The sequence below is a fragment of the Bemisia tabaci genome, chromosome 7 (assembly GCF_918797505.1).
Source record: "Bemisia tabaci chromosome 7, PGI_BMITA_v3".
Lineage (NCBI taxonomy): Eukaryota > Metazoa > Arthropoda > Insecta > Hemiptera > Aleyrodidae > Bemisia > Bemisia tabaci.
The window spans coordinates 23,603,622-23,616,360 of NC_092799.1; the positions used below are offsets into that span (position 1 = coordinate 23,603,622).

At 36.5% G+C, this 12,739-nt stretch overlaps 1 protein-coding gene across 1 annotated transcript; it reads left to right on the plus strand.

Annotated features, from left to right (window-relative positions):
* The first annotated feature begins 1,250 nt into the window (after nucleotides 1-1,250).
* On the plus strand, nucleotides 1,251-11,661 carry LOC109032739 (UBX domain-containing protein 1). The gene is made up of 8 exons (XM_072302087.1): nucleotides 1,251-1,506; nucleotides 2,812-2,862; nucleotides 3,613-3,777; nucleotides 4,551-4,802; nucleotides 5,590-5,827; nucleotides 7,116-7,296; nucleotides 8,340-9,188; nucleotides 9,682-11,661. The coding sequence occupies exons 1-7, from the start codon at nucleotides 1,454-1,456 to the stop codon at nucleotides 8,381-8,383; spliced, it is 984 nt and encodes a 327-aa protein (XP_072158188.1). The 5' UTR covers nucleotides 1,251-1,453; the 3' UTR covers nucleotides 8,384-9,188; nucleotides 9,682-11,661.
* The last annotated feature ends 1,078 nt before the right edge of the window (nucleotides 11,662-12,739 follow it).

Sequence of the window (12,739 nt, forward strand, 5' to 3'; positions counted from 1 at the left end):
AATGTATTTTCTCGAAGAAAATACACTATTTTTATACCTACATTTAAAAAAATTCCAAAATTTGCCGCCCCCTAAATTTGCCGCCATGGGCCGCGGCCCATGTGGCCACCCCCTTAATCCGGCCCTGATATTCATTGTTCCCACTTTGTTAAACATTTAAAAATTTAAATTTAAAATGTATTGTATTAGTTATTTATACAATATACAGGGTCTGAAGTATTTCTTGTTTTCTTGTGACCCTCATTTTCCAACTTTCAGTTTTCAAAAGCATGATTTTGGATCTCTTGAGCTCTCGCTTGTTTTTTCCAGAGATAATGGTGCTTGGATGCCTCGAATAGCTTTTCTTTGATTAATCGATTTTACATCTCTCATCTCACAATTCTTCCGTTACTTTTATTATTATGTTCAATGTCAGAATTTTCCTTTGTAAGATTAATCGATTTTGAACCTGAAAATATCGTCAAAATTCTACTTAGTAGAGTTTGATTTTTAAAAAATTTCGGCGTTTCCGAGAGAGAGAGAGAGGGGGGGGGTGTTCCCGCACACTCCTCAGCAAAATATCACATTGCGCCCCCTTCGACGGCTAAGGGTTTGCGCCCTTAGAGGTGCGTCAGTCCGACCCTGTCAGAGCTATAAATTTCCGTGTCTTTTTTTGCTGCTAAAATCTGAAAATGATCCTGATTTTCCTCTTCCACGCTCCAACTTTTCGGAAAATCTCGAATTTCCGCAAATTTGGTGGGTATAAGGATAAAATTTATAGGTATTTCGAACTCACCGTCAGCGTTGAAAATTACGCCAGGGCCATTTTTTCATGCTTAGAGGGAGTTTTTTGTTTTCTTTTCTAATTTTTCTTCGATGCAGGCCTGAGTCATTAAATAAGTAATATTTCTAATAAAAACGCTTGTATTTTCGCAATGATACCGACCTATCAATGGTTTTAAGGATGTAAATTTTTATTTAACAGCTTGAGGGAAAGAAACTCCGGAACCCCCCCCCCCCCCCCCCTCCCCCATAAATTAGTTAGGGGGGCCTCAACTTAGTCTCAAGTCTCAACCAAGTGAAGGGGCCTCGAAATCGCATCGATCCCAGAGAGCCACATCGACCCTGACCGCAGTGGAACAGTGCAAAACAAAACGGTCAAAACAAAAACCGCCAACCCATCAAACGGTCAAATGGGGCAAAGGATTACGTCATCAGCGATTGTTGAGCGTTGATGCAACAAACGGCAACAATGGTGACTGGGCGCTGAACAGCTGAACACTTCTAACCTCAAATTTCCCCGTCCGGCTAGTTTTTGAGCTTTTCCTAAAATTCAGCGCTTTTGTGATAAAACTTTCATGCCTTACGTAATTTTCACGCTTTCCTTCGAAGTGTAATTCGAAACTGACGCGGGGACTAATAAGCAATTGATTCTTTTGTGTGTTGTGTGCTCAGTTTAATACGAGTTGTCAGAATGTCTGGTGAAGTTCAAATGTTGATTGATATGGGGTTTTCAAAGGAGCTCGCGTAAGTCTGCCTAAATAACTTCTTATCAATTAATTTCCGCTTTCCGGAGAATTCTTACAACCTTTTCAAGATCCTTTTTTCTCGTGTGTCTCGCCTTTTTTGCTTCCCTTATTTTTGATGTCATATTTTTCAACCAGTAAATGACAAGGGTAGAATGACAGTGCATCCTTGCTACGTACAGATATGCAGACATATTCAAGCGATGTTATTTCTTTTTAACATTCGAGTGTAAGATCGTGAATAGTTACTCTTTGGCTGTAGAGCTGTATGGATGGGCTTAGTCTCACGGATGTAGATGTACTACCGACAATTGTCTGAAATCATAACCTCATTTGTGTAACAACATAAAACTTCGTAGTCCGAGACGGTCTTTTTTTCTTTTCTATGATTTATGAAAAAAATGAGGTATCTACCCTATTTTGCCCTCAAAAGAAGTCAACGGATAATCTGCGTAAGTGCGTTAGTCATAGATAACGGGGGTTATTTTGGTGAATTCCTTGCGGAGTTACATGTTGTCCAACGAAGGTCTAGGTATTGTCATGTTACTTCGTTTACCACTTCAAGGCTCAATGCTCCATTCCCCAGCTTCAAAAGGTACTGAGCCGTTGAGGTGAGCATTGAACCACCACGACAGTCACTGGGTGTAAGGTGTTGCCTCAACGGAGGTTCAAGAGCGATCATCAAACTCGCTAGGCCCTCACTGGGTAATTTCTGCTGAGGCCCGTTGTCTATCACGAACGCATCTCTTGCTCGATATCAACATCAACTTCAGGTGGATCTGTTATCTAATTTCTGTTCTATATAGTTGGCTTTACTTGAAGTTTTTTCTTCACAAGTGCGATGAAGAATTTGCAGGTGTCTGAAATTTGATGAATTTCATGTTCAAGTAAGTGGAAACTACTGAGTGGACTGAACACATGGATACTCTTAGTTCATAAATTGAACAATTATTAAAGTATATAGGATAACAACCTGATCTGCTAAAATACTTGTATTTAAATGGGAAATGTCGACACCAGGAGGTGCATTTTTTAACTTTTAAATCTATTTTTATGTACTGTTTCCCATACCCCAAAAAAATTATGAAAAATATTGCAAGTTCAGCCCCTCAAGCACTCCCAGATGAAGCAGTAAGAAATTTGTGTGCAAATTTTTTATTGTGGTCCTCTGCCAGGGGTAATATGAAATCTCAGTTGCTACCAATCAGTCAAGCATTGTGTCATTGCTCAAGCGTCTGTTAGTATTGCTGCTCTAGGGATGATTTTATGGCGCTAATAAGTATTTCCTTTTTTCTGTTTTGTTTAGTGAGAAGGGATTACAAAATACAACCGGAGGAGTTGAACCTGCCCTTGAGTGGTTTGTATATTCTTCATCCCATATTAATATTAACGATGTCATTTTAGATTTTTTCAAAAGCCCTAATTTCTTCAGAATAGAAAGTGATTTTGTCACCTTCTGGCCAAAGTATCACAATCGCCATTTATGATTATATGTTATGTTGCAGGATATCTTAATATTGTTTTAATTTTTTTTTAAAACTTTTGCATGTCCTCCCATCAAATTTCAGGGATTAATCTTTATGATAAATAATGAAATATTAGTTGAAATTTCCCAGTGATTCTTTCCCTTGATTTTTCCATAGTATATTGGCCAAGTTTGAGAAGTTGTGCAGCTTTGGTAGTGCTGAAGCACAAATGGCGTTTGTGATACGTCGACCAAAAGGTAATGCTTTAAGGAATTCCTTAAGACCTGCTGGTAATAATGAAGAAGTAAAACTTCTTCTCTTTTATTATGGAAAAATTTGGTTTTTATTTTTTCAATGTCGAATTAAGTAATCATCATTCTGATTGACCTAGTGAGAATTTTATCATTCATAATGATACGTTATGATGTTTCCAAAAAACGACAGAAAGCTTAAATATAACCATTTAATTCGTAGCCATCATTGATAATTAATCATTGGAAGCAATCTGAAGTTTCTAAATGATCTTGTTTGTACAAGCTTTAAAACTTCGCTAACAGTGCAAATTAAGCTTCTGGCTACCACCATAAACGATAGGAGTGGCGCAGATGTAAAACTGGCTAACTTATTTTTTTCTTTCGTAGGATTTTGGCTCATCAAACTGAGATGACACCATCTGGCAGCAAAGCAGCTGAAACAGAAGCTGCTCCTGCACCTGCCTCTGAATCAACCAGCAATGGACAGAGTTCGGAGAACAGTTCTGAAAACGCAGCTGCTGATGCCTCTGCAAAGTCAATTAAGTGTGATGAGTAAGTGAATTTATTTTCTCTTTAAATTGGAGTGCTAGCTCAAAAGCAATACATTGTCTAGTTATAAGCAGCTTTTATTCAGTTGAAATCTCATGCTGCTAATCCATCGGATCACTATCTTTCATGAAGAAAATGACAGCAAGGAAGCCTGTATCTTTGCAGTCTTAAACTCGGACACAATCTTGTTTTTTTTATTTGTCATGACCTGTTTTATCATTTTCACTTTAAACTTGTGTTCACACAAGTGAAAGATTATTTTTCATTGAAGTGGTTCATAAAGCTCAGGAGTTTTTGGCATGGTCGAACTGACATGCTATGTATTGCGTCTGAATTAAGCCAAATTCTTAGCAGTTTTTTACTTTTAAGCTGAAAATAGGACAAGAACCCCTGCAAATGAGGCGAAAGATAATTCCTGACCTAAAAATTGTCAAATTCAGAGAAATGAAGGCAGGGTTCTCCTTGGAAAAAAACAAATTAGATTGAATGCAACGTTTTACTCCAGAATCCTGCTTTTCTTGGTTTAGGATGATTTTTTAGGCTCTTGTGCAGAGGCTATCGTCCTCTCTGACTAAAAAGTCAAAATTTGCCTAGATTCATAACGTAATGGAAGCAACATGTCGTATGCCAGTGTAGCCTTGCCAAGAGCCTGGGACAAATCACCTTGACAGGTTAAGTATTGCCATTACTTTAATTATCCTGCACAGATTTTTATTTCTTTTATGATTTTTTATTCTGCACAGATTAATGTATTGTTCTTAAATGTTGACTTACAGGTGTGGAAAATTATTCAGGACTCAGTTAGAAGTTGAATTTCATGCTGGTAAATCTGGGCACAGTGCATTCTCAGAATCAACGGAGGAGAAGAAACCATTAACGGAAGAAGAAAAGCAAGAGCAGTTGCGGAAAGTTGAAGAGCTGTTGAAGCAGAAACGTGCTGAGAGAGCAGAACAAGAGAAGAGGGATGCCCTGGAGAGAGAAAGAATTAGGATCAAGTCTGGAAAAGAAATGATTGCCGCTAAAAAAAAGTGTGTATCTTCAATATTCTTTACAGTGCACTGCAACAAAAACTTTAAAATTATGCTCCGTTCTACCTGATTGTTAGGCAACAATTGCAGAGTGCCTATTTCTTTAATTTGAATCCCTTGAAGTAGAGATTTTGTTCATAGTTTTGCAAAAGTCAATGTAATCTAAAGAAAAAAAATCTACGTACTTTAAGGTTTTGATCAAAAGGAAAAGTCTGTGAATTCAGAAATGTAGCCAAGGAAAAGCGAAAAGAGCAGGGAAAGAAAGTTGGGAAATCAGAAAATGAAAAAATTATGGAAACCTTGAAATTATGACAAAAAACAAGAAATATAGTTGAATTCATATCTCCAAAGGTGCCTTCAAAAGAAAAATTAATACTGGTTCTCCTACATGCTTAAATAACTTAGCAAAAAAGATAATGGCAGGCAGTGAAAGTATACTGCAATGCTGAATCAGCCATCTGTTAGAAGGCTGATCTCCTGCTATCTTTGTTGGATAAGTTTGCTATACATTTTACTATCTCTCCTAACTTTTTCATAGACCTGCAAAATGTTTAACTGCTGTAACTAAACATTTGATAAAATTGCAAAATGATATGCAGATCCACTTGAATGTGAAGCAGATTTATCTAAAGGACGATTTTGCTGAATTAACACTAAAAGACATTGCTTTTCAGCAATTTTTGTTGTACATCTTGCTGTGCCAATACATTGTTTAGCAAGGTGCTATCAGCAATCCCATTTTTACTAGTGTTTGCACAACTTTCACTTTACTCTTTTAAAATTTTAGACTAGAGGAAGATGAAATAAAGAAAATGGCGGAACTTCGCAGGAGAGAAAAGGAAGAAGAGAGAGTAGCCCGAGAAAGAGTACGAAAACAAATAGAAGCCGACAAACTCGCCAGAAAATTGAAGTACAGTACTCCAGATTCTCAGAATGCAGCAGCAGTAACATCACCACCTCCTGCACCTGCACCTGTTTCTTCAGCTCCGGCAGTTAAGAAAGATTATACTGAGACGAAAATTCAGGTATTCTTTTTCATATTTTTTAGCTCTAACTTCAAAGATTTCTGCAAGAAGGGTTTTTACTGAAAAATTATGTATCGAGAGAAACGCATTTAAAGTTTTTATTATTCCTTTCAAAATGTTACCGAAGGCTCGCTATCACAACCTTATCAAATACAGCCCTTGGCTGAATGCCATTTTCTCATAAATTACCTGGGTAGTCAAGAGTAAATCCTGAAGACCTGACTCTGTGACTAGAATTCCCGAATTTTTCCATGTTAACGTCTCTAGAGTCTAAGATATACAGTGAGGTGTGTTTTCAGGTATAGAAACTGAATCTGCTTCTAAAATTCCCAATTTTTACTTTGCAAACAGTCAGAGAGGAGTTAAAGGTAAGAAATGTCTAGTTACTCCGTAGGCGTGAGAGCCTCTTTTCCGGGAACACATCGAAATCTGTGATCATGTCATTAGGAAAATGGTCTTGAGTGGTGATTTCCTCAACTGAGGACTATTCTTGAATTTTTGACGATTTTTCCGCTTGTTCTACCGGATGTATTCTGTTTTTTCTTTTCATGCCATGATCATTTCAAGGGAGGCCATATTCAGGCACTTATAAAATACTACCATGTCTTTACACATATGCTGTCATTACTTTTATTATTTTTTTTTTAAAAAAAAAAAATTCCAAGATGTAAATTGGACAAACACAAGAAAGTTATCAAACTCATTAGTGTTTGGGAATATGAACCAAATTTAACTACTAAACAGAAAAATTATTTGGCTTCAAAAGTAGGCAGATTGGTCTGAAATTTTGCATACATATTCCGTAGGGCACAAAAATACATTTTTCCGGAAAGCTTTTCAATAACTGACTGAATTTGTTAAAATCTCTATTTTGGTGTCAACATTTCTCCAGATCTTAAAAATTCTCTTCAATTTCCTTCGCCATTGTAATCTTTTGCATGGTTATTACTGTCAATATCTGTTGAAGCCAAACAAAACCTACATTTCGGAGAGACGTTAGCCACAATTCATTTTCATTAATGTATGAAAGAAGTGATTAATCATAATTTTTCTCATGTACTACTATACACCTGCAATTCCTTCAAATTTTCTCATTCAAACTCAGAAAGTGAATCTTTTTCATGAGATTTATATGTTCACTAGCGCCAGATATAGGGGAGTGCTGACATTACTTTTTTACCGGGCAGCAAAAACCTAAATCTGGCTCTGACGTTCAAAGCTGAATACACCTCTTTAGTGAAATGTTTGAACTTAGTAATGAATTTTCATACTTATGTCCGTTTTGTAGATTCGATTAACCAATGGACAAGCCTTAACTCAGACATTCAGTTGCAAAGAGCAGCTATCAGCAGTAAGACTGTATGTTGAGCTTCACCGTACAGATGGGCAAGGTCCATTCTCTCTCATGACTAATTTCCCAAAGAAGAAATTTACGGACGAGGATTATCAGAAACCATTAGAAGTGCTCGGTAAGTTTGAAAGAACCTCTGCATGATTGACTGGATCGGTTGCATGCAAGATGTGCAGCAAATTGATTAGACTTTCTATGTTTAAACTGTCATGAAAATAATGTTGCACATATCATAAAAGTCTGAAATCTACCTCTTGGTACACAATACGTGTAGTTTCTAAGACTTAATTTTCAAATGTTCCCGGAGAAATGCTAAGCTGTTAAGAAATTGAAATGGAGGAAAACCTAAGAGTGTGTGCTTATGGTCTCACAGATTCAATTCTTAGCTTGTCTAGCAATAAAGTGCCAAACATTTTTGTGTTTGTGTTCGAATTCAAGCTAAAGTCTTGAGATGCAATTTGATCGCCAGGCTCCATTCTTATGAATCATTTTGAGGACTTGAATTTCAGTTTTAGAGCCAACAATGGCAGTCAGCAGTGATTAGACTCTTTCATTCGAAAAATGTTCAGTATTGTCATTCGCATTGTGAAGAGGAAAGGAGTCGCATTTTACTCTTCTGTTTACGACAACCGGAACACCCATAAACCGACATCCTTAAATTTTGGTTCTATGCTTTATTGTGGTTCTCTTTTTCTCAAGAATTTTTCTTGTGTACTATTAATTCTTACTTTTATAGAAACTTATTATTTATACTTTTTATAAGAGGAGTCCGTTCCATTTCCGGTACTTTGCAATCCTAATTTCTTCAACTGCAGCTTTGAATTTTCAGTCATTCAGTGCGTTGTTGCAAGCAACTGTACAGATTGCTGAATGAAACTACATATTTATAAATGAATGAAATCAAAAGAAATTTTGTAAGATGCAAATCCTATGAACATAGTTCCTTTTGATTTTTATTTATTTTCAAATAGTTCCTTTTAGCATCATTACTCCTCTCACTATAGTTTGCGACTTTACATCAAATGGATATATTTATGCTGAAACGAGCTATGAGCAAAGGGTTTGCTCGCAACTTAGTTCCTCTTAGCAGAAATACATATGTCCAAATGAGACTTTAAGTTTTTTACAAGACTAACTCCTTTTGCATTTGGTTTTTTTCAGGGCTTGTTCCATCTGCTGTTGTAATTGTGACCAAAGCAGTTTAAATTTTGGCATAATTCTCTCAACATCTGATCTGCCCAGTTATGAATGAAGTGTGATCATATATTCTTGTGTATAGGTTACCACTAAAGTTAGGAGCCTTGTTGATATTGAGAACAAATACTTACTTAAGACTTTAGTTGGTTTGATTGAAGATAGGTTATTCATCTGGAGCACCAGCAGATGTAACCAATGAGAGTAGCATCTATCATAAGTAGCTGATGAAATCCTATTATTGTACAAAATCATAAAATTAAAAAAAAATAGAAGGAAGAAGTTACTGGGTGTACCTCGATGAGCAGTAACTTCCTTGCTGACTCTCCTGAGTTTGGCTAAAGTTGCTTTGTTTGTTTCGATAATTTTCAGAGGTCTGTTAAATTATCAAAATTAATAATCTCTAGGTTTTGTATGAAGAGAATCCTGTAAGGAAATCAAAATGCATTTAAAGCAATTAAGTCCATATAGTTGGATGTTATCTAATGGGTGTGTAGCACGCAAGAGATGCAGTCAAGTGAATTGAGAATTGACATTTGAGAGTTAGAATCAAACAATAATCACAATGGGCAAATCCAAGAAGTTTTAAATCTACCATTTAGCTTACTATTTGGGTAGTTTGTAACTCGCTTTTTCGAATTTCCACATCCGCAAGAATTTTTTTTCCTAGTCACCGGCGACCACGTTTGTTCAGAAAGAGGTGTAAGAAAACCTAACCCAACTAAACAACAAACAACCTTGCAAATTGTCACAAACTCTTATGTATGATCTCAGCTGATTTGAAGCTTTATTTTTGTAAATAAAGAAATGAAGAGAGTCTGGGGCGAACCTCTGTCGGAGGCGGTCGCTTCGCTGCAGGCTCATAGTGGTGGAGCCATTTTTGATAGGCCTAAATCCTTTACTTTTTCCTTTCACTAATTTCAGTTCTTCGTCTTCCTATTTTGCAACCCTGCTTCTCTTCCCGACTTCTGCGCTCTTCATCCTTCCTTCAACCGTCTTTTCCTCCTGGGCATATCTGCGGTCTCCACTAACCGTCAAATGATCTGGACAGTGATGGCAATGCTTAACCTTAAAGGGACGTGATCAATTATTTTTCGAAGATCATCCATCCCGGAACAAAATTTTAGTAGATTATTATCGAACCACCCATTGACCAAGACATTAAACTTTGTTTATTCTCTAGGGAAATGATCATCTAGTGTGTGATCCCGAACTTTTGTAAGTGGCTGTTTATCTGCAAAGCGGAATTAGGCCAATCAACCTACAACAACAACAACAACAACAACAACAACAACAAGAAATGAAGAAGGAAGAAACATTTGAAAATGTTTGAAATCATTCGTGAGAAAAAGTTTGGGGAGTTGTTTGTTTAATTAAGTAAAGCTTTCTAACATCTTCTGGACAAATCTGATCCCTGGTTACAAAGACGAATTGCCTGCAGCACATTTCGTAAATTTTGTACTGAATAGCGGATTTCAGACTCTCTTGATGTCCCCACTGTGATGTATGTGTGATTTTACCAATGGCAAAAGATCCTTCTTAAACCGGAATCATTTTTAGAATAATCTGCATTTTTGAAGCTTTGTCATTTAATTACACTAAGTACTGTAAAGAAGATTTTGATACATAAAAGTTTTCAAGAGAAAAGTGATGATCGAATTTGATGTGGTTTCAATTCTTAAACTTTCAGAATAGCTTGATCTAGATTCATACATCAGACGTCAAGCAAACTCTCTTTCCAAATTGACCTGAGGTGAGAAAAATATATTTTTTGGCAAGTCTCCAGTAGGTAGGCCACAATAGTGTATTGTTACTGATCCTACTGTGAGTCCCAGAAACAAGACAAAGCTTTCGGAAAGTTCGTTTGATGTTGACACAAGGAACTGCTGCAAATGTAAAGGAAGGGGAAAACTGCAATTCTTTTCTAATTTTGTAAGTTTTTTTTATAAATGTGAAGCTACCTTTTCACTTTTATTGTTACTTTTAGTCTTTGTGAATTCGCTCAATACTTTAGAAGTCAACTACACCTCACTATTTTTACTATTGTATTCTGTTTATTATTGACATCCTCAGTCTCCGAAGGTTTTACTTAATTTTTTTGCTGAAAGTAAATATATTTTTTGATACTTGAGTAGTTAGGGAAGATCATTTGGCTAAGAATAGGTAAGATTATTGTAAGAGGAAACCGTGAGAAAAGCTATATTTAAGCAACATCTTTCAACACATTTGTGTACGACCCCTACCAGTCTATGAAAGAGACTTTATTGCTTTACTTCTGGTGAGAAATGAAGTGATGAAATACTTCACCGGTGCTCTACGTTCCTCAGGTGTCATGCGCCTGGAAATCGGAGGGAGAGGTGGGGGAAGGTCATCATGGTGCATGAAAATATTGATACATCGCGCTCTCAATGCACCGTTTAAGACTATGATGCATAGGTATGCAAAAAGTTGTTAGAACACTGCACTTACTTGATCAACTTTCACTTTCGCAGTAATGAAAGAAGTTCAGTTAATAGTCCTGTTTTGTAATTCAGAATTGCTACCCCCATGCATTTCTCTCGAAAACATGATTCAGGGATTAATATTCATGTTTCAGCATACCTCCAATATGGGATTAAAAACTCAATATTATTTTTGGATCTCTGTAAAGAATTGCGTGGAGACTGGAGAGGTGGATAACATTTTGCAATAAGGAACCACTATCTCCGGCTCTCCCATAAAAGCAGATATCTGCATTGGGCAACCAATGGCATGTATGTTGTTTCTATAATGGACCAGAAATAGTGGTTCCTTATTGCATAATGTAATCCAAATGAGTGTATGCACTTTTAGAATGTGATAGAAGAGCATGTGCCGTAAATCTAGCATTGAAAGTAAATGCAAGAATCAAGATAGCGGATTTTCTATAGCAACCCAGAAGTGTATCAACTTATATAGAGGAGAGTCTCATCACATCATCACTGATAGTAGTCATCCACAGGGCCAGTGTACAGTTTTGCTGCCCTCAGTCGACAACCGATTGCTGCCTTTAAATTCCATGAGTCCCTTCAATGGCTTGAAAAGCAAGAACTTAAAAACCAGAGGTCATTACTTTCCGGATCTGCAGCCATGGGTTGTGGCCAATCTCTCCCTCCCCAATCCGGCCATGGTCATCTACCGCCATTTGATTTTGATGGATAATAAATTTTGCAAATGTATATAGAGCCCCCAAAATAGGGTTTAATAGTCTCATTAAATTCTTTTTTACCACGAATGTACTAAGAAATAATAAAAGTATATACAAAACACATTATTTCATTTTTTACGATTATTTTGGGAATAAAAAAAAAAAAAGGCTCTGCAGTGAAGAAACTGGAATATACCAATAATGATTTCGTTGTCTTAGCTCAGTCGCATTAATTAAAAATCTTTTATGTTATATTTTCTTCCGAAAGAACTAATGAAAATTTATTTTTGCAATTTTGTTTAATAAAGAAGGTAAATTAACAGGGAATTGCAATCTGTCGGTGTAATCTGAGAAATCTGTTGGTTGGTTTTCTTGAAAAAAATCAAAGAAAATCATGAGCTGAGACCTACAACGTCGCAATGTGAGCTATGCATTTTTCGGCCGGAGCCATCAATGTTCAGAATCAACCACAACTCCTTGAGGATGCTCTGATTTCCAAATGTAGGTGTCGAATACTGTGCCTGACAAACCTCCGTCAGTCAAAGACTCAATCAAATACAGTGAGGGAGAAGGAGAGAGTAGCAAACTGAAAAATAAAGTAAAAAAATTTATTCAAGAGGAACTAACAAACTGAAAATTTCGTATAGTACAGATTTACACACACATATTTCAAACCAACAACGCTACATGGTTATTTGTTCAGTGATGAAGATGGGAAATCAAAAACTCACTTCCAATTTTGAAAGATCTTTTGACAAAGACTTTAAAAATTGAAAATTTACCAGCATTTTTAAGAATACCTCTTATATAAGCATAGATAACCTGAGGAAAATTTTAAGACCTTCTGTTTGTTGATTTTGTATAAGTAATAGGAAAAGTTGGCGGCAGCATTGGTCTCTTATGGGACAGCGAAAGGCACTGATGCCTAAAAGGTGAATGATCAACTATGTGCTGATGAAATAACTGATCTACAAGATCTAAATTTATAACTTCACAAATTGTCTTAGTAACATGTCTTTCGTTGGACCCACATTAACAGAAATGCAGCAGGTCCTATTTTAGAAAAATATTGAGAATACAGCAATTTTGAGGTCAAATAGTTGTAAATTTTCTATCAAAAAGGGGTGTATGCAAAATCGACAAAATTTCCCCCCTCATGGATGTTGACCAAATTTCAGTATGTCATTCCTCACTATGGGAT

Excerpts from the sequence above, each read along its gene's own strand:
- LOC109032739 (XM_072302087.1), top strand. The coding sequence starts at position 1,454 with ATGTCTGGTGAAGTTCAAATGTTGATTGATATGGGGTTTTCAAAGGAG. Across the intron at positions 2,863-3,612 it reads GTTGAACCTGCCCTTGAGTG|GATTTTGGCTCATCAAACTG; the intron begins GTTTGTATATTC and ends TTTCTTTCGTAG. Across the intron at positions 5,828-7,115 it reads ATACTGAGACGAAAATTCAG|ATTCGATTAACCAATGGACA; the intron begins GTATTCTTTTTC and ends TCCGTTTTGTAG.